The 22,869-nt window shown below is 40.3% G+C and overlaps 1 protein-coding gene across 4 annotated transcripts in view; it reads right to left on the minus strand.

Moving 5' to 3' along the window:
* The window catches only part of BRAF (B-Raf proto-oncogene, serine/threonine kinase), a 129,119-nt gene extending 116,273 nt beyond the window's left edge, over nt 1–12,846 (minus strand). The window contains exon 1 of one of the 4 annotated variants that reach the window (XM_028525133.2): nt 12,518–12,843. In XM_028525133.2, coding sequence (XP_028380934.1) covers nt 12,518–12,643 — 126 coding nt within the window. In that variant the 5' untranslated portion in view covers nt 12,644–12,843. Of the gene's footprint in view, nt 1–12,517 lie in introns of all 4 variants that reach the window. The other 3 variants (XM_036010962.1, XM_036010961.1, XM_036010960.1) reach the window with 3 other exon arrangements.
* Between the last annotated feature and the right edge of the window lie 10,023 nt (nt 12,847–22,869).

The following is a 22,869-nucleotide window of genomic DNA, read 5'->3' on the forward strand; positions in this document are numbered from 1 at the left end:
CATAGATGGTGCTTTCTAGCTGTAATCTCACATGGAGGAAGGCACAAGTCAGGTATCTGAGGTCCTCACAATCACAATGGGTCCACTGACTGCACAGAAAAAAAAAAAAGCAGACAGGAAGAGATGTTCTGAGATTTCAAGTATAATTTATGATTACGTGGGGAATATTACAAGAAGAGGAATCTAAAGGGAAAGCTAACTAGTTTAGGGCTTGCCGATTTGTGATGCCAATGCACATTAAGGCAAAGTACTGAAGGCAATTGGAAATGCATGACTGACACTCTAGCACAGAGGGTAACTTGACTGTTAAAAACACATAATGGCCTTTGAAAGAACAGATTCAGTTGTGTAATAAGAAATGGAAGACTGACTTTCAAGATGACCTGCGTGAGTACTACGAAAAGGTATTAAGTGACCAGAAGGAGAAAACAGAAGCTCAAGAGGGTACCAGAGTCAGGGAAGGTAAGTTGTTTTTTGGACGGATCACCACGATACATTTAAAGGCAAACAGCAAGTAATCAGGGTCAAAGAATGGTCTAAAGGTTTGTGTGTATGTCAAACAGTGAGAGAATGGGGATATGAGATAAAGAAGAAACAGATTGTTCTGTGCTGTTCCAGAAGACTAAGCCAGGATGATGTTAGAACCTAGAAACAGAAATTCAAGAAAGTGTATTTGGGTTCTACATTGTATCTTTATTAATAGTACAGATATTTAGCAAGGGAACAAACTGCCTTACTCTAAAAGATATTTAACTGGATGCTCAATCATTTGTCAGGGATGCTGCAGGAGAAATTCTTCACTGTGTGAGAGGTGAGATTGGGTTCCATCTGACACTAAATTCTGACCTGTCTCATATTAAACAATGACTCCTATTCCCCCTCTTCCCAGACCTGGTGACCTCTACTCTACCTTCTATCCCTATGACTTGGCCTATTCTGATATGCTATATAAGTGGAATCATATAATATCTGTCCTGTTGTGTCTGGCTTTATTTCAAATACCATAATGTTTTCAAGGCTTACCTATTTTATATGATGTGTCAGAATTTCATTCTTTTTATGACTGAATAACCATCCACTTTATGTATATATTGTATTTTTAAATCTATTCATCTGTTGACAGGCACTTGGGTTGTTTCCATTTTTTGGCTATTGTAAATAATGCTGCAACACAAGTATCTATTCAGTCTGTGCTCGTTCTTTTGGGTACATTCCTGGGTGGAACTGCTGGGTCATATGGTAATTCTATTTAGGGTTTAAAGATTTTATTGATTTATTTATAGAGAGAGGGGAAGGGAGAGATACATTGACTGGTTGCCTCTTGTACGCCCCCAGCAAGGAACCTAGCCTGCAAACCCAGGCATATGCCCCGATCAGGAATCAAACCAGTGACCTTTCAGTTTGCAGGCTGGCACTCAATCCACTGAGCCATACCAGCCAGGGCTAGATTTTACATTCTATATAGATTTTTGAGGAACTGCCACTAAGAAAAAATAACCTAAATACAAAATTCATAATGAGATGCCCATTAAGATAGTTATAATTTTTTAAAAAAGTGCTGGTGTGGATGTGAAGAAATTGGAATCCTCATACATTGCTGGCGGGAATGTAAATGGAATGCTGGTGGGAAAACAGTTTGGTGGTTATTTTGATATATTTCACAACACAGATGGACCTTGAAAACATGAAGCTTAGTGAAATAAGCCAGACACAGAATGACAAATATTGTATGATTTCACTTACATGAGGTACCAAGAATATGCAAATCCATAGACAGAAAGTAGAATAAAATTACCAGGGGCTAGAGAAGGGAGAAAGAAGAAATTATTTTTTGATAGATAGAGCTTTTGTTGGGGATTATGAGAAAAATTTGGGTAGAGATGATGGTCATGGTTCTTCATTTTAAATGTATTTAATGCCACTGAATTGTACACTTATGAATGGTTACAATGATAAATGTTATATATATTTGACAATTTTTTAAAAATAAAATTAAACATTAAACAATACCCTGAGCTAATAAAAATGTATTAAGCAGGACCCAATGCAAAAAGAAAAAAAACACTTTAGATCTTTCAAACCATGAAAGCATTTATTACAAGACTAAGACACTTATCATTCAAAATATGGAAGGATTGGGAATCAGGAGTAGCCACTACATTACCAGAAGTCAGAGCCGTCCAACAGCTATTGACACTACAGCCTCTACAGACCCAGGAAGCTGGAATTAAACAATGGAATGCTCACTCCAGGTACCTCAACAGCTTCTCCTCACTCAGATCTCACAAAGTTGCTAACTAGCCAAAAGAGCAGCAAAAAGAAAGCTTCCCTGTCCTTTTGTCTTCCAAATTGTGGGAATTCATCTAATTGATAAGAACCTAAACCACATCCACCTTTGTTGGAAGGGAGTTCAGGAAATGCACTATATGTTATCATTTGTAAGATGCTAAAATATTTTTAAAAGTGAAAACTGAGATGCATTTTACAATCAATAGTACATCATGGGCCCTGGCTGGGGTAGCTCAGTGGATTGAGCGTGGGCTGCGAACCAAAGCATCACATGTTCGATTCTCAGTCAGGGCACATGCCTGGGTTGCAGGCCACGTCCCCAGTGGAGGCCACGTGAGAGGCAACCACACATTGATGTTTCTCTCTCTCCCCCTCCCTTCCCCTCTCTAAAAATAAGTAAATAAAATAATAATAAAAAAGTACATCATGGTTAACTGGCAACATTTTATTTTAGAGGTACAAAATGAAATAATGTTGACTCTTAGAATAACAACTTTAATGAAATATAGTAACTTTATCTTTATAATCTAAAACAGCTCTCCAATACATTCTGATAAAAGCTTTATATTTTTGCATTTCACATTTAGGCATTTAATCTATTCAGAATTTGTGAATATTATGGGGTAAAAATCCAAATTAATAGTTCTTAATTTCTTCAGCACCATTTATTGAAAAGGACGTGCTTTTCTAATTTCCAGAAGATAACTATCATATATCAAGGAATCTATTAAGTATAGGTTTTCTTCTGCTCCACTGCTCCACCTATCACTAGACTACGCAGGACAGCGTTGTAATTCATTACTTCACTTGTGAAGTAAGTCCTACCATATTGTCTCCTTTGGGAGTGTTTTGGCTATGCTAACCCTTTATTGATTTTCCACAGAATTTTAGAATCAATTTTTTAATCTCCACCAAAACAACAAAACCAAAACAAAAACCCCAAAACCCTTATTAAGGTTTAGATTGGGATTAAATTAAATACATAAATCCAGTTGGGAAGAAAATATCTATACAGTATCATCTATCAATCCATGTACATAGTATTTTGGCTGAATTATTAGGATTTACATAATTTATTTCAATAAAGCTCCTAGAAATCTTAGGCCTTTTCTTAAAAGTATATTTTATTGATTATGCAATTACAGTGTTCCCAACTTTTCTCCCTTTATCCCCCTTTCACCCTGCACTTCCCCACCCTTAGTTCATGTCCATGGGTTGTACATGAAGTTCTTCGACTTCTCTGCTTCTTATACCATTCTTAACCTCCCCTGTCTATTTTATGTCTATCGATTATGCTTCTTATTCCCTGTACCTCCCCCCGCCCCCCGTCCCATTCTTCCCCTCCCCCTCCCCACTGAAAACCCTCTATGTAATGTTCATCTCTCTGATTCTGTTCCTGTTCTAGTTGTTTGCTTAGCTTTTGGGTTTTGTTTTGTTTTGTTTTTTAGGTCAGCTGTTGATAGTTGAGTTTGTTTTCATTTTACTGTTTGTAGTTTTTGATCTATTTCCTAGATAAGTCCCCTTAACATTTCACATAATAAGGGCTTAGAACTCCTTTAACTTTACCTTAACTGGGAAGCACTTTATCTGCTCTTCTATTCTAAATGATAGCTTTGCTGGATAGAGCAATCTTGGATGTAGGTCCTTGCCTTTCAAACACTTCTTTCCTGTCCCTTCTTGCCTGTAAGATTTCTTTTGAAAAATCAGCCGAAAGTCTTATGTGCACTCCTTTATAGGTAGCGCTCTCCTTTCCTCTTACTGCTTTAAGATTCTCTTTACCTTTAATCTTGGCTTAGTGCATTCCTCTTTGGGTCCAATTTCTCTGGGACTCTCTGGGCTTCCTGGAAGTCTATTTCCTTCGCCATATTGGGGAAGTTTTCCTTCATTATTTGTTCAAATAAGCTTTCAACTTCTTGCTCTTGTTCTCCTTCTGGCATCACTATGATTTGGATGTTGGAAGATTTAAAGTTGTTCCATAGGTTCCTAAGTCTCTCCTAATTTTTTGGAATTATGTCTTCATTCTGTTCTGGTTGGATGTTTATTTTTTCATTTTGTCCCAGATTGTTGATTTGAGTTCTGGTTTCCTTCCCTTCACTGTTGGTTCCCTGTATATTTCCCTTCATTTCACTTCTGGTAGCCTTCATTTGTTCCTTCATTTTGCAACCCAACTCAATCAATTCTGTGAGCATCCTGATTACCAGTGCTTGGAACTCTGGATCAGATAGGCTGGCTATCTCCTTCCCCATGGCTTAGTTCTTTTTCTGGAGTTTTGATCTGTTCCTTCATTTGGGCCATGTTTCTTTGTCTCAGCGCACCTGTTACGTTACAGGGGGCCGGGTCCCGGGGTATTCACAAGGCCAGGCAGCGCTCCTTGGAGCAGTTATAGCACTGTCCGTGGGGGAGGGGTCGGAGACGGAACAACGGCTACTGAGCTCTAGCTCTTCCCTCCAACAAACTGTCCTGTGAGACTGGGAGTTTCTTCCCGCTCGACAAACCCTGTGGTAGTTTACCGCAAGCTTGCGTCTTGAAGCTTCCCAGTTCGCCCAGTTCCACCTCACTGGAGCAGTCCGCCTGCCTTGCTGGTACAGCACCCGCCTTGCCCCGCGGGCCCTTCCACCCAGTCCCACCTCACTGGCGCAGTCTGCCCGCCTTGCCGGCGCCGTTGGGCTGCCCTTTCACCTCCCGCAGCAGCCTCGGTGGCTCGCTAGCGCGGTCTGATGCCTTGGGGCCCTCTCCACCCTGCGGGCGGCCCGTCAGTCTTTCCTACTCGTCTGGGAGTGTTTTAACTCCTTGGTTGTCGGAGTTCCGTGCAGTTTAATTTTCTGGCACTTCTGGTTGTTTATTGTTTTTAGATTAGTTGTTATCCTCCTTTTGGTTGTTCCAGAGGCAAAGAGTTTCTACCTACACCTCCATCTTGGCCAGAACTCCCATTTTTTAGACTTATTCCCAGGTATATCATACTTCTTATGCTATTGTGAAATATACTATTTTGTGTTTTCCTTCCTATTTGCTGCTAGATTACAGTTTCTTGTGCAACTCATTGTTTATAATTTGTAGATATTTTTAAATTTTCTAATAAACAATCATGTGGTCTATGAATGATAATAATTTTATTTCTTCCTTTCCAACTCTTATGTTTTAAATTTTCTTTTTCTTAACTTACCGAAGGCCAGGATCTCTGCAACTTTATAAGTAGTCTTAATAGACAATCTTATCTCTCCCAATTTCAGATGAACTCTTTCAATACTTCAACAGTAATTATAAAACCTGATTAAACAAATACATGCCGTTTATCACATTTGATTTGTTTTGGGTTTTATGATGAATGAATGCTTAATTTTATCAAGCACTGTTTGCAGCTATTCAACAGATCATATGTTTCTTTCCTAACCTGTTGAGATGGTAACATATGTAGTAGCCCCCATAATTCACAGTTTCAGTTACTGCCCCGCCCCCATCATCCTCAGCGTGAAAACAGTAAAGGAAAAATTCCATAACAACCACTTCGTAAGTTTTAAGTTGAGTGCTGTTCTAAGTAGACTGATGAAATCTCACGCCACCTTGCTCTGTCCAGGGCAGGATGTGACCATCCCTTTGCCAGCATATTCATGCTGTATGCGCTTCCTGCCACTCAGTAACTTACTAGCTGTCTTGATTATCAGATTGACTGCTGTGGTGTGGTAGCACCTGTGTTCAAGAAACCCTTATTTTACTTAATTATGGGTCCAAGTGCAGAAGTAGTGATGCTGGCAATTCCAGTATGACAAAAGGAAGCTGCACAGTTCTTCCTTTAAAAATTAAATTGTATGTATGTACAGGGAAAAAATACTGCACATAGGGTTCAGTACTATCCACAGTTTCAGGCATCCACTGGGGGCCTTAAAACAAACATCCGCCAAAAATAAGGGGTGCTACTGTATACAGGGAAACTTGTTTTAAGTGCCAAACTCCGTAGTAGAAAAATCATCCACAATCGAGTTATCAAAAAGTTACATTGAACTAAATTTTCCTGTATAGCAAAATTAAACGAGATCATATGACTTACTGTTAATATGAGAAGACACTTGCTGGAATGGGTAAAATATTTTAAAGGTAAGAAGCAAGCATGTAAAACTAAAGAAGAAATGAACACTTTCAGTTGTTGCTGAATACGAATGTAAGGACTATACTGAATCATCATCTCTTCCTTACCTGAGGTTCTCTGATACTATTCCCATGGAAATACAGTTTTATGATGTGTAAAAAGGCAATTTTGAGTTCTTTAGGAATAATTAATAACAGTACTTTACTTTTTTATAGTAAAGAAAGACATAAAGGCAATAATTGTTTGGTATTCACAGAAAAGAGAATGTTTTTACAATGAATGGGAATTAAATTACCTTCATTCGACATTACCAGAAAATATGCTAATCATTCTTTAAAAAATAACCATACCTAGTTATGACTCTTAAAAATTACTAATTTTTTCCCCTCTATGCTACAGGGAGCTTTCTAATTAGAGAATATAAACTTTGAAACAGAAGAAAAGGGGTTGGACCCAAGTTGACAATACAAAAAATAAAAGTTCTAATTACTATTTACAATGTAGTTGAAGCTAGACTCCCCTTTAGCTTTAAAAGTACATCCATGAGCCAGAACGGTACTTTGGCAAAAGAAATGCTGTAACATAGAAAACACAGTTTAAAAATCCTAGGTCACTGGAGGAACAACAACTCCCAGCAGTATTTTAAACTGTTTCAAAATACTCAAAGGTAAGTGACTAATTCAAAGCATACTAAAATTGTATTTAATTTACCTTCTAAAAATACAAAGTCAAATTTTGTAGTATTATTGATTTAAAGGTTAAATATTTAGTGCAGGAAAAAATATGAACAAGAGTAGAGTATTTCTCAATTTAAACACAATTAAAGCATCTTTTACAATAAGGAGATGAATACTTTTTTTAAAAAACACACTAATTTTGGAACAAGAGTTGAAAATAGACTGCCAAAAGGTTATGTTTTCTGTCCCTGGAAATGCAGTTTCCAAATTCACAAGGTAGCCAAATACTACCGGAATAAGACTCCTTACAACGTGAACAGAAAAGCCTGGGCACTACCTACCTTCCCAGCTGTCACATGACCTTGTACAGGTCAGGTGTCTGAGACTTATGCCCTAGGAACACATTTCCTGATTTTTTTGCTTTTTAATCCTTAAGTGAAAATCACAACCAGATCCTCTGGAAGATATAAAGTTAATTGAGGTCAGAGTGATATTTATATTCTGTTATCGAGGGCTTTCCCAGGACCCAGAAAGAAATGGAATGTTACTGGGCATCAACCTCCCTCTATGTATGCATAGTCTTGAAATGGGAAGAAACAAGAATAATAGTTTTTTAAGCCCAAGAGAAAACATGGAAACCAAAATAATCTTGGAAGGTAGAGGGGAGGAAAAATAACTGCTTAATGTTAGTTAGGGTGGAGGTTAGGTTAAGAGTTTCTTCTGACTACCATGTTAATTATGTATGACAGTAAATTAGACTGGTAGCTAAAAAATAAGAAATTACAAGATAACTAAACAAAAGAAACAAAAAATAAAAACTACCTCCCAGAATATGTCAATTCCTCCACCAAATATTTAAGGAAGAAATGGAAGAAATGAGATTATCTTTTTGGTTTTTATAGCATTAACATTATCATTACAACTATGAAAGCAGTTCTCCAAAAAAAAAAAAAAAAAAAAAACAGAAAATCTCCTAAATAGGCTCACCTACTTTGAATTCAGAAGTTCTGTAACAAAATAATTAATGTACACAAAGTAGACAAAGAGAATGAGTACAGAGCTTAAACCAATTAAAGTTTGGAGGAATACAAAATTCTGTAAGGGCTACTGATGACAAAGGCTTCATGATAATTTGAGGCAGAAATATAGGAAGCATAGGAACATATTGGATTTCATAAAACAAGAGGGTTATTACAAAATGTTCACTAAGTACACAACTAAATTAATATCAAGATGTCAAAGGAAACAAAATGCACTTTTGCAATTCTAAAGGAGAAAACACCTTTATGATTACAGAAAAAGGAAGAACAAGGTAAGCATCTTCTCACAAAATACGTAAAATAAATAAATAAATAAAGTAACCTGCTTCCCTCCCTCTCCCCCCAAACTCATAGAACACAAGTTTCCAGTTGTTAAGATGGGATAATTCATCCTAATTCATCCTAATCAGGAAAGCAAGAGACAGGGAATTAAGAAGAGTCAGACTTCTCTAGCCTGCTATCGAATATAATTTTTCTAGCCTATTATCCAAATACAACTAAACCCAGTTTGCTCTCAGATTTACTATACTCAGGGATTTAAGCACCCAGTCCCAACATTCCTTTCTTACCTGTTTACTAACAATCAATTCTTTAATAACCAACATATAAAAGTGAATGATATCAGAAGTGAGTAGCTGACGAAAGGAGGGAGCTCATTAAATGAGGAGAAAGAGCACAGAAACGGAACACTAGAAATACCAAAGACAGAGCTTTTCTATAGTTTTGCCTAACAAGCATGTTTTGTCTACCTTTAAATATACCCAGACAAGTATTAACAGCAATAGCCAGAACTGCAGAGGCACATACCTTAGTGGGACTTCCACTTATTAAGAGTATGATGTAATCCACCTTGGTTTGGCCTGGTTCATAAAAAGGTGTTTTAACAGAGTGGACTTCATTATAAAGGAGATTCCATCCCAGAATAACTGCTTAGTCAATGCATTATTAAAAGTATACAACTTAACTATTGGTAATAAGAGATCTTAAAAAATTAAAAACAGTACAATTGTAAGACGCTCCCTTCTACAGATGCACAGCACAAGAATAGTTAATAAATACCATACCCTCTTACAACACATTTTTTCAATGTATTTATTATACCATACGGCCATATTGTCCCATTCTATACCATATGGTCATAGAGAGACAGAAAGTAACATCAGGGGAATCTAGATGTTCAGAAGTAAATGTTTAATGACAAAAGTATAAGCACATTCATTTGATAAATATTTAATAAGTTCCTTTCATTTACCAGAATATTCTATTTTGAGCATCTATAAATACTTACAAATATAGGACATGCAATTTGTTCAATTCCCAACATAATTTCATGTTTAAGATGTTTGATAACAAGAGTAAAAAAAATAGAAACAACTTCATATGAAAAAAATGTTTAGTTTAAAAATTGCAGTATATAATGGCAGGTAAAATATTTTGCTATATTGCTGTTAGAAATATTACAAAACCACACACACTGTATTATACAAGTATAAAAAAGTGTATGGATGTATGTACATCAAACTGTTTATGTAATTATACCTTAGTGGAAAGATTAGAAATGACTTTTTTACTTTTTGTACTTAATAAATGTGCTTTCCCTCTGTAATTAGAAATTTTTTAGTGCAGCTGAAACCTCCCTGGAAAACGTATTTTTAAACTTAGAGTTTACAATCAATAAGGTAAATTTTAGAAAATAAAACATGTCATTTTACACTAGCACAATTTTTCATTTCTTCCCATGCATATGGCAATCATAAGATATCTCTTTAAGTGCATATTAGGAAGACAGCTCAAAAGACCACAGCACATTTCAGTTTCCACTGAATTAACATCAATGTCAAATTTAAAATTATGTCTCAAAAAAATTTATTCTACCATCCATGTCATTGAAATTTACATTAAAAAGAGATCCATTTTTAATCACTTATCCCTCCCCAACAAATATTTATTATCAGCTCCTATAAAAAATATAAAGGAAAAACTATTCACTATTAAATATTAAAACCTGGGTGAGGGAGGCAGTGGGACACTCTTCCAATTAAAATTAAAGTATCCTTATGGTTTCAGGAAATAAGGATATGCTTTCCAATTATTGTCAATTTAAACCTAAATTCATCTAGCCTAGAGCTTCTCAAGCATTGATATGTGAGAAATGCCTAGGAAGTGTGTCAGATGCAGAAACCCATGGCCTCTCCTAGGTGAGAAACCTAGCTCTCACCGAATCAGAATCCTTGGGGAGTAGTAGAGTTCAATCTGGCCCTTCAAGTAAGAGAGCAGAGATTCTACTCTACAACGTCTTCTCTATATCATTGCAAACTGTTCTAATAACTCTGAAACAAAATTCTCAATGTAAACAATGCTATAAGAAAATTGCAATTTCATAACCTATACCCACTAATTTATCTATTCTTCCAGATGCAATTCAACAAACCCATACATGCACTACAAAGTAAAGCAAGCCTAGAGGCACCTGTGCTTGTTAAGACAAAGGAATATCCGATTCATGGAAAAAATAGACAGCAGATGTGACCCCTAGTATTTACCCATTAAAAACAATGTATCCTAAAAATAAATTTCCATGTCAACGGAACAAAGCTGTTTATAAATAAGAAGGAATGTGGAGGTGTGGGGAAGACAAGAGGAAGCTTCAGCAAGTTAAGTACCAAAAGCCAGGAAACAAGGCAGAATGAATGGCACCTAGGGACAAGGAAAACAGAATAAACTAAGAAACGGAAGAAGGGAAGAACTCTATCCTCAGAATCCAAAAGCTGGGGAAAATGAACAGATATTAGAGAAAATGCAATCTGTAAAGTAGAAAAAAGTGTAATATTTTTTAAGGAAGAAGAAAAATATGAGAAAATTTACGAGTAGAACAAGTGATGGTACAGGACACCTCTGGGCATAGATGGAGGTGGTATAAGAGGGTGAAAAACAAATATTGTGAACTGATACTGAATAGGGCAAGCACAGCAGATGAATTTCCAAAGTAAAGATGATGAAGCAGGAAAAAGAATTGCACAGAGTAAAGAATGAGACGTTACAAGAGTTGGGAAACAAAATGTTAACTAGTAGGAAGGAAAGAGAACTTTGAGCAAAGGCAACAGAGTAAGTCACGTTATCTAAATAATTGTAAAGCACGGTTGTTACACCATAAATTACCTCAAAATTTGTATAGTGAAGTGTACTATTCTATGTAATACAATGCCAAATACTCAAGTCAATTTCACGGAATAAAAACACAATGTAAATAAAATAATCTGACAAAGTGATTTTTTAAAAAAGGCTGAATAATGCAAAAACAGGTTTAGAGAAGCAAGGGCTAAACAGTGAAAGAGATGAACTGGGACCAAAAGAAGGACAACAGAAAAGAAAGAAAGCCTAATTAAAAAAAACAAGGGCAGTAATAAATAAAGAGTGGACAATGGAAGCCCGACCGAGAAGTGCCGGTCGTGCAAGGGAAACCTGATGGAACCGTGACAGCTTCAGGATTCAGAAAGCGAGCAGCTCCAAAGCGCCCAGAAGGATTTGCGGAGATCACAACAGATAACGATGTCAGGGAGCGGCGGAATGAGGTCGAGCGCCTCCGGACGACTAGGGGTAAGGGAAGTGCAGAAACGGCCTTCGGTAGAAGCTGAGGTCCGAGGGCAGGCGGTCCGGCAGAGGGAAAAGGGACCGGGCGACAGAGCTCGGACAAACATTAGGACCCGGGGCGGGGGTGGGGGTGGGGGCCGGTGCGCACGGAGACCGGGATGGCAGGGAGAGCGGAAACGGTGGGGTTTAGGTTTGAAAAAGTCGAGACTAAAGCAAAACCAAGCGCTGGGTAAACGAGGTGAAGAGAAATCCCCAAACAAGTAGAAAAGTCGAAGGGAGGCCGGCGGCCTGAAAAAGAGGGCGGTCGGGGAGAGCAGAGCGAGAAGGATGCGCCCCATCATCCGTCCCCATGACCACTGTCATCATCACAGACACCCCGGTAACTCGGGCAGGGATGCCGGCCCCGGCTCCCGGCCCCGCATCGTCCCCCTGGAAGCCGCCGCTCCCTCCCCTGCCTCCCCCCACCCGAAATAACGAAAACATCTCAGAGATGCGAGCCTGCCTCCCTCCGGGCAGCCGTGACCTTCTAGGACCGACGCTGAGGCTCGCCCCCTATGGACAGCCTCCCGCTCCCGCGCCGCTGCCCGGATCCCCCAAGCCGGGGTGCGGGCCAGGGAACCCCCCCCGGAGCCGCGGTGTGTGTTTACGTCGCGAGGAGCCGCATGACGGAGAGGGACGGGGCGGGGAGGGGGGGAAATGCCCCTCTCCCACCCGCAGAGCCCAAAGCAGAAGGCGGCTGAGGGCATCCGAGCTCCCAGCGCCACCTCTTCACACAAGATAAACAGCGGCCAGCCGAACCCGGCGGCGGGAGGGGGGCAGAGGGCGCCGGCACTCACCTCCTCGGGGATGGCGGGGTCCGCCGCAGAAGAGGCCGCGGCGCCCGCGCCGGCCTCGGGCTCCATGTCCCCGTTGAACAGAGCCTGGCCCTGCTCCGCGCCGCCGTCGCCGCTCAGCGCCGCCATCTTATAACCGAGAGCCGGGGCCCGAGCGACCGCTGCTGGGCGGGGAGGGGGCAGGGCGGCGGAGGGCGGGGGCAGGCGGAGGCGGAGGGCGGGGGGCGGCGGGCAGGGACGGCCGAGGCGGCGCCGGCGGCGGGGCGGGGGACGCCTGGGCCACCTCAGGAACCGGCCCGCGGCCCCCGGCGCGGCCGAGCCTGAGGGGATTGGGGGAAGGACGCTGGGCGGGGGGCGGGGGAAGGGGGCGGAGACCGCTAGAAGTCGCCGCGGCAACGGCGTCACCCGCGTGTCACGGTCGTGACGTCACCCGCGGTGCGTGACGTAATCCTAGGAGCGCCCTCGCGCCCCCGCCTGTGGAGGCTTCCTTCGCGGCTTGCCCACCGCGGCGCTCGCCAGTCTTCGTCCGGCGTTTCCCGGGCTTCGGTTCCCTCCTCTCCTCCCTTCGCCGAGCGGAGCCCGTCCTGTAACGTGGGGCTCAGGGGCAGGGCTGGCGTTCGAGGAGAAGTTGGAATCCTAGAGGGAGGACGGAGAAGCCCAAGCTACTTCTGTTATTTCTTTTGCAATGAACGTCTCTGTCATAAAAATCAGACTTGAAGCCCCAAGGTTGAAACAGCCGAGTAGAATTTGGTAGAAAGAGATTTAGGAACAGCCAAGTTACAGAATGATGCCTGTATCCTTTTCGTGAAAGGATTCGGTCTGTTCGAGTTGGGTTTCAAGGGAAATATGAGAGTCCCCCCTCGCCATCGTTGAGGAATAAAATGTTTCCTTTCAGAACATTTTCGTTTTCGTGGTTCATTCATTTAACAAATGTCAGTGAGGGGGCGCTTTCCATGTATGAGGACCTGCACAAAGCACAGAACATTCTAGAGGTTTGAAGCATCAAAACTTGGATCGTTTCTGTTTTGAAGAAAAACCATTCAAAATATTTTGAATACTTTTGCGCCTTTCGTAAACAGAACATTCCAAGGCATTCTCTATGCAAAATATGCATGAAAACCATTAAGAAACGAGAGGTAAAGTCCTTTTGAGAGGCCCCAGTGACAGAATGGAATGAAAGAAACCCGTTTTATTATTAAAAATACATTTTGTTTGAAAGGAAGGGAGGACTATTTCGGAGGAAGAAAACAATTTAAGGAAGGGAGAAATAGGAGTGACAAAGACAGTGGAGGTTACTGTGGGCTCCTAGCTGGTAGGAAAGCTCATCACCAAAGGAACCTGCACATCGAGTCACGAGAAGCCCTGAGTGGACTCTGCAGTTGTGTACTTCCCATCAATGGGACGTCACCAGCGACCTCCTTATTGTGCTGAGGACGGTTCGAGAGACAGAAACCTGTCCAACTGGCCTCTGAAGCAGGATGTCTGCCTACTGAGAGCCACCATGAGCCCAGGCGCTGACCCTTACTCCCGAGGTAAGTAGTTTGTGGGGACCGCTTAACTGATCAGAGCACTAATATCCCTCTACATGGAAAGGTACAGAATACAACCTGTCGAGTGAGCATGGTGTGCTTTGTTGGTGTCGTTGCACTTTCGTTTCCAAGAAGGAACGTCTCTTTGGGGAACTAAATGTAAATTAAAAGGCAGCTTGGAAAAGCAGGCTACATGAAGACGATCGGAAGGGGTAATGTCATGGTCAGGCAGTAGTCCGAAGTGCCACTCTTGCCTGTGCTTGTGAACAGACTAAAGCAGCGCCATCATCCAGTCTCGGCACCTTTCCCCCTCGAAGCCGTCAGAAATAGAACGGGCAGGTTTTCAAATCCTCTCACAGTCTTACTTCACTTTTTAAAATCATCCTCTGAAAATATTACATCATTAAAACACTGCCTCATAACGTTAAAAGTCCTGAGATGATTTTTTCATTGGTTCCGTTTTAAATTATAGCCTCCCTTTCCAGCAACAATCCGTAAATCATGCCTTACATGGTTATTTCTTCATAGAATGGCTGCTAACATTTATTTAATATTGCTTTTTCTTAGCTTCCATTTATTCAACACTTTCTGACCTTGCCTTCAAATTCTGGGTATATTTTATTTGGTTTCCCTAGACGGTTCTAAAGCCCCACCGTATTCAGATAAGAAAATATAAAGAAAGCACAAATTTTAGAGTTCAAAGATCAGGATTTTAGTCAGCATGCCACAGTTTTGGCTATATAATCTCAAAGCAGGTAAGCTCAAATCCCTGCTCTTTGTTGTTTTAATCTCTAAAGCGAGGGTGGTAGTGATACCAGTCCAACCTACCTAAACGTATCATTGTGAGGATAAAACACGATGATAGTGTTGCCCTTTCCAAAATATAAAGTGACCCCCTCAGTCAGAACTCAGTCAAGGCACGGAAAGGATGGCTTGTCCATGCTCCATGATGCCTGGGAGCTCTTCTAGGAAGACTCAATGCCCTGGGGGGGGGGGGTCTCAATAAATTGGCACGGCAGTCATCTGGAGGCATATTTCCACGCATGTCTGGTGGTCGAAGCCGGGACCTCAGTTGGGGCAGTTGGCCAGACATACCGAAACAGGCTCTCTTCATGTGCCTTGAGCTTCCTCGTGGCGTGTGTGCCTCAGGGTGGTCAGACTTCTTGCATTTTGGCTGGGGCCTCCAAATGCTGGTATCCCTGTAAGCAAGGTAAAAACTGCATTTATTGCATTGAATGACCTGGCCTCCAAAGCCACACAGCATCACTTCTGCTGCATTTAATGGGCTACGGGTAAGGCAGGAAGTCCAGCCCAAATTCAAGGACAGGGGATTTAGATCCTACCTCTCAATGGAAGAAGTGTCCAAGAATTTATAGATATATTTAGTTTACAGACAGGTCGTGTTTAGAATCGTGAACTGGCTACTTTGTAGAAATGGCTACTTATTGTCACCTTCTCCAGAGGGGATTCCACACTCAAATTCTCCCCCTTTTATTACTGGAAATGACCGAGATATTCCAGCATGCTAATGAAGAATCCTTTACCTTCTTTCTTTAGCTTCCGAAGCCTCACTGCATGCAGAAATAAATGCACATCCTTGACCACTGGACACACGCTAACTGCCTCCTTCTGGGCACTCGCCCTGCCCCAAGGCATAGTGCTGCCTTAGGCAGGAGTGAAGTGCTGGAACCCTCGACACAAAGCGGTGGCATTGTGTTCTTGGGCCAAGCCAGTTTGTGTTCTGAGCAGAAAGAGAAAGAACACCTCCCTTTGTGTTGTAATATATCATATGGGCCCCAAAGCAGTATTATCTTGCACTCTAAAGTCTAACAGGCATTTTAGTCACCGTTCTTTTAGGTCTTGCTCACAATCCACTTTCCCCCCAAGGCATTCATGTATTCACAGGAGGCTGGAAAACAAATCTAGGTGAGAAGCACCGTTTAGAACATTGCTCCAGCTGATGATTGAGACTGTTAAGAAGTCTTACTGGTATGTCTGCCCAAGGAGATGAGTGTATTTCCAACTGGTGTTCCCAGCTGGAATCCTGCATTCTAACAGACACTGGATAGTTCTACCCATCAGCCAGACTTACCCAGCCAGGTCTGATTCCCACATTAATTTGGTCAGTGACTAGAAAACAAGTAAACAAGTAAGCAGACTCTGGGAAGTGTTTGCAGCTCCAACCACGTTCGATGGTGTATACCTAATAACAGTTTAATATTTTATTTGTGAATCAAGGTCATCACTGCAAATAACACATCCTATTTTATTTAATAGATGGCTACTGTCAGAAGCTCTTTAGGTGTGAATAGAAGATTAAATCGTAGAGTTGATTCAGCACAACCTTCCTGCAGAGAGATGCTTGGAAACTCCTCCCTGGAATTCCACACTCTATCTAAATCCTTTAGTGATGGGAACTTCACTAATTCTGTACATTGAACTGTAATTTTTTTTTCACTTGAATTGAAGTCCTCTTCTTATGATATGTATATTCTGGTCTGAGTTTTGTCTTTTAGAGGAACATAGGATGAGCTCATTCTATGTAATTGCTTTCAAATATTTGAAGGAAGTTCTGTATTCTTTAGTTCTCTCCTCAATGCAGTTCCTCTTCTTTCTGTGTACTCTTCTCAATGTTCCTCTTAAAATGTGACCCCATGAATTGAACACTCTTCCAGATTTGGTCCAACCAACAAAGAATAGACTCTCTAGTTGCAGGGACCTAGGAACTGTGCTTTTGTTAGTATCAAAAACCACGTAAGCAACCCCACCTAATTATTGGTGCATATGAAACTTGCAGTCAACAAAAACCTTTGTTGTCTTTTCAAATAAAATCCTATTACACCAAGTCTAGATTTTTAGTCTTTTCAGCATCATTGTCATCTCCTCTACTGAACTCAGTTTCCCATACTTTTTTTTAAATCCTCAATGAAGGACTTTTTTTTTCCCATTGCTTTTAGAGTGAGAGGAAGGTAGAGAGAGAAACATCAATGCGAGAGGGAAGCATCGATCTGTTGCCTCCTGTATGCGCCTGGACTGGGGATCATATGCATCCAGACCAGGGTTCACATGCAGCTGCGCCCACGCCAGGTTTTTAACCTGCAACCTAGGTATGTGCCCCGATCGGGAATCTAACCCTATCGGTTATGGGATGATGATCCAACCAAGTGAGCCACACCGGCTAGGGTGTATTTCCCATACTTTTCAATTCTTGAAGGAAGATCTTGCTTTTAGGTTTATGAAATTTGTTAGATATACCTCTAACATTTACCAAAAGATATTTACATCGGTGTGCTATTTCTTGTAGCATCTCGCTTGTACTAACCTTGGTTATGTTAATAAGATATAGAATTCTTTGAAATATGCTTTGTGGATTTAGCAATTTTGGGTGTTAAATTTTTTTAACTTTGCCTTTATTGCAAGGCATAGTAGCATATACAGTACACTACCTTTTTGTAAGGAACAGGGGTAACTAGTACCTGATGAAGGATGGGTAAGAATGAGGTGGAGGAGAAAAGGTAGGAATGAGACTTTGCTGAGTATATTTCTTAATATAGTTTGCTCCAGGAGACATGTGAATAAGTGAAAAAAGTAAAATCTAACAAAATGAACTTAATCATATACCAAATTGGTAACAACACAGAAAATAATTCATGTAGTTAATTATATAATAATAAATGTAGTTTGCTGACTACAGACTATTATAGATTTATACTGTGTCAAATTAACTAAATGGGAACTGTTTCCCAGAATCCCCTTCCACAAGCGAAGACCTTGCCCACTCCTTAAATATTTCCCCAGAGCGGGGCTAGAGCAAACTCGCCACGGCTGTAAGAAATGCATTTGTGAGGGTAACTGTTAGAGCAACAGCTCTCCTCTGTCTGCCAAAAATGACAATCACTGCTACCATTTCGATGGGATGCACGTCTAAGAGTGCGGCCTCTCCTGCAGGACCCCCAGCATGGAGTGGTGATGATGACAGCCTGGGGTAGTAAGAGTCTGACTTGAACTGCAGCCCCTTGTATCCCAGCTCCACCTCGTATCCCTGCTTGTCCCATGTCACCTCCACCTTTTCTTCCTGACTCTCTGCCCTGAGGATGTTAGCTTCCAGCAGCAGACACCTGGCGTCTCGTAGACTGCTTAACCAGCTCCACATTGCATAAGGTCAACTCCCTGTGATACATTCCTTAGCATTTACATTTCCTAGTGCTTCTGCTTCTGAGTAAGCACTGGCCAGAATATATTCTAACCACAAATGAAGTACAAACCAATCTCTAAGTTTATTTAGAGAGTGTATGATTGGTAGTGATACTGGTTTTGTAATTCTGAAACAATTTGTATTTGTTGTGGGATAGAGCAGATGAGTATATATATTGATGTTGAAGATCAGTGTTCTCATGTGGAAAAAGTAAGAAATATGTATGGAAAACAGAAATTGAAGAAGAACCTTGTATGACATTGGATTTAAATTGAAAGTAGCAGTATTAACATTGGATTTAGGTGAAAAAAATGTTATACACACATACATACACATATTAGATAATTTTTATAAAAATATATGCTAGTAAATATGTAGAGAAGCAATGATAGAATTAGGAACATACAAGTAAACCAAATAAATACATATATACATACATGTATATACACTATAGTATACATATTATATGAGGTCTGGTACAAACAACACCCCTCTTTTATTACAAAATCGTAAGCATATAATCCTGTAACATAATATCACACTCAAGCACACCATATGACATTTTAGATAAAATGTTCAAATTAAGACTAGAAATTATTCTATCCATGTTATTATCCTACCAACCACATTCAAGCAGGCGTTACTTCTGCTGGATCCTGCATAGATGTGTTCAGAGAGAGCGTCTCAGATCTGCCCCGCTGAAAGGGGTGTGTTGGAGTAGAGTAAGTATACCTGATGGCTGGATTTTGATTTTGAAAATGCTCTTCTCCACTAAAAGTAACAAGGGCTCCTTTGAGCAATGGTTGATTCCAATCTGGGGCAGAAAACATATAAAATGTATAAATTGAGCTTGTACAGGATGCATCTTTGTATGCTGAAGAGCAAGGAGGAGACAGAATTAGAAAATCATCATTTTGCAACCACCAAGGTAATAATTACTCCAGGTCAGGACCATTAATTGTTGCTAAAGTTATTACTGAGTAAAAAGACTCTTGGGGAGCAGGACAGACTTATGCTTTCATAATACCAGCACACGGACTTCTTATTAATTACAAGTGTGGAAGGATTCATTTGCAATGGAGAGATCTGGCAGTCACTAAATTAATCAAACTGTTCCATTTAGCATCACCAATGGGTGACAGTTCAACGCTATGTAAGTCCTGGTGGCAGTGCATCATCTATGTAGTATTTGGGCCAAAACATGTTTAACCCGAATGTAACCATGAGGAAACGATCATACCAGAATGGAAGACATTACATAGGACAGTGAACTCTAACTCAAAAAGTTCCCTATGGTGAAGAACAAAGGTCAAGGGCAGAATGTCAAGGGGGCTATTCTCCATTAAAAGAAATTAAAAAGCAACCAGTGTAACACCTGAAACGTAACTGAATCCTGAATGAGAAAATAAACTATAAGAAACATTTTGGGGACAATTGGGGAAATTTAAATATGGGCTGTATATTAAGTGATAATAGAGAATTAATGTTAATTAGTTTAATATTCTTGTTTTAATAAGATGAATGGTGAAGTTTTGGGGGCTGAAATATGTCTGTAGCTTTAAAAAGCCATAAAATGGAGATAGAAAAAAGTGACAAAATATTAACAATTTAGGGATCTGGATGAAGGATTCATTTAGAAGTAATGTATTTATAATACTATTCTTTTAACTTTTGGGTACATTTGAGATTTTTAAGACATGTTGGAGGAAAATTTTCTTTAATTATATAAAAGTAATACATATTTATAGTAATAAAACATTGTGATAAGTTTCCAAAAAAATGTTTTCAGGCAAGTAAAAACTTATTAGGCATCTATTACTCTTAATATAGCATTAGTTTTTACCTTATGTTATCTGTCTAAGATCTATTCCTGATAAATCTTGTTTGATAATGCCTTTTGTTTTCTGATATTTTAGAATTAAATTATTTTTACATTATGATTTATAGATAATAGGAGCCCATGAGACAAGATTTTCGCTGTGTCTCACTCAGGTTTCAGTAAGATCTTATATAGTATCTCTCTATGTATCAACTAGAAATTTTCTTGTATCTTAAATCCTTAGTATTATTCAAAGTACGTATTTTTTATTATAAACATTAGCTGCAAAATCTTCCTGGTATTTTCTTGTCCCTAAGATATTTTATGATTTCTCGTTTTTTCATTTCTTCATTCTTTCAACAGACATTTATTGCATACTCACTGAGTACCAGACACTGTGCTAGACTTTTATGTCATCTGAACAATAATGAGAGTCTTGGATTTTTTGTGTGTTTGTTTTAACACCATGGCTCTGGGAGAGCCTTGAATACAGTAGACTGTGAAAGAGCAAATCTTTAACAGTACCCAACTGGAGCAGACATCAGAGCATCTGCTGCTGGATTTTGTGTGCAGTGTCTCTAATGCCTATTTTCAAATCTGTGTTTTGCTTTTGTCTTTGATTCTTAGGTATGGAAGCCTCTCTGTGATCTTGCTTCCTACTTCACAGAGAAAGTAGCAGCTTTAAGATGTGAACACTCTTGCTTCCAGCTGTCCCAAGTACAAACCTCTGTGCATTTTTATTCATCCTTATTCTCCTTCCCTACCTCACAGAATGATATGTCAGTCCTGGCCTTGCATTTGGTGCTCTCAGCTATTTTTCTCAAAAATCTCTCTTACCTTTGATTTCATGACTCCCCCACACTGTGGACTCTGCTCACGAAATGTCCATTCTTTTGGGGGTCAGTGGTCACTATTTGCAACGTAAGTGTCAATGAAACCCCAGGCTCTATTCTTTGCCCATTTTTTTTCTCACAGAACTTTTACCCTTTTACTCGTTCCTTTGGCTTTATTTACAATGAAAACGGCTAAATCTGCATACCTGGCCTCAACCTTGCATCTTCCCAACTACCCATTAGAAGTTTGCACCTGGGTCTGTCACAGACACTGCAGATGCCAAAGTCCCAAACTGATCTCCGCAATCCCCACTTTCTGCTTCAACAGCTGCTCACCCCTTTTTCTTCTTTAATTTCAATTGGTGGCACCACCTTTTGACCTTCTTATTTAAAGGTAAATACTAATTCCATATTCTCTGCTGCAGATGTAACAAAAACCTTTGAGTTAACTAATCCCTGTAGTCTTTTATTTTTAATTAAACATTTTTCTTTGAGATAATTGCAGATTCACACATGGTTGTAAGAAATAACTCAGGGACATTCCATGTACCCCTCAACCAGTTTCCTTAACTGGGTACAAAACTGTAGTATGATATCACAAAGATGAAACTAACATTGATGCAATCCACTTGTGATTCAGATTTCACCACTTTTACACGTGTGTGTGTGTGTGTGCACACACCTGTGTGTGTATTTAGTTCTATGAAATTTTATCACTTGTGTAGGGGCCGTAGGTCCAGAAATGCCCATTAGAGGTTTTGTCAGACTTGCCAAGCAAGTTATAAAGTCTGATGGGCCCAGCAGCAGTTCATTGAAAAATCGAAATGGTATATTTGGGATCAGGCTTGAGCAGGACCAGAAGGCAGGAATAGGTAGCCTGGACCCCCATGTCACCCACCACAGTTGCACAGGTACCCGTACCTTCATACCTATGGCTGTGTTGTGGGGGAGGTCCAGTAGAACCAGCTAAAGGAGGAGGGAAAAGCTCAAACTTGGCTCACAGTTGTGTTAGCTAGGTACATGGGTGAAAATTGAATATGTATATGGGTGAATTATATTCACATTTAGGGATGGCTTTGAACAATAGTGGGCAGGGGAAATCTTCCTAGTAGGCAGAGCAGTGAGTGGTACAACCGATTACACACTTGTGTGGAAGGAAAAATGGACCAAAATGAGAATACATGTAGATTCCTGGGCAGTGGTCAATGATCAGGGGTCTAGCAGGAGAAGGCTGGCAAATCAGATACAAGGAAGCCTAAGCAATTAGGCCTATTAATATCAGTCATCCTATGTCATAGGACATCCCAGGGCTGGCACAACGGGCACATGAGTGAATTGGCTCTGGTGACAGACGCTGAGATTATGCACGGTCCCAACAGAATGGCTTCCGCCTTGCTGAGGCCTCTCTAGCTGCTGCTACCTACCTGCCAGCTACAGAGACCAACACTGAGCGCCTAATATGACTCCGTTTATTGAGGAGACCACTTGGTCACTTGGTGGCAAATTGACCTCATTGGGCATTTTGCTTTTTTCATGCGATGCCAAAAATACATGATAATCCCTCAAAATCCACTGGTAGAGCTCTACTTTATTTTTCTGCTATGAACAAAGCTGAAAAGTATTTATTTATGTGTAATCCTCCCTCCTGATGCTCTTTACCCCTCTGGGATATAAAACAGGTGTGGCATTCCTTGGAAAGGTACAAGTAAGTGTAATTTGAATAGATATTGCCAATTGTTTTACACAAAGGCTCTAATACTTCCTATTTCCACCAACAGTATGTGAGAGTTTCCTTCTTCCCACGTTCTTGCCAACAATAGACATTATCACCTTTTAAAATTTTTGACAAATAGGCTTAAAGTGGTATCTTACTGTTACTTAATTTTTCATTTCCCTGGCTACTTGTGAATTTACTATAATATCATGTATTTATTGGTCAATTAGGTACTTCTATGAATTGTCTGTTTATGTCTTTTGCC

Source organism: Phyllostomus discolor, chromosome 10 (assembly GCF_004126475.2).
Source record: "Phyllostomus discolor isolate MPI-MPIP mPhyDis1 chromosome 10, mPhyDis1.pri.v3, whole genome shotgun sequence".
Classification (NCBI taxonomy): Eukaryota; Metazoa; Chordata; class Mammalia; order Chiroptera; family Phyllostomidae; genus Phyllostomus; species Phyllostomus discolor.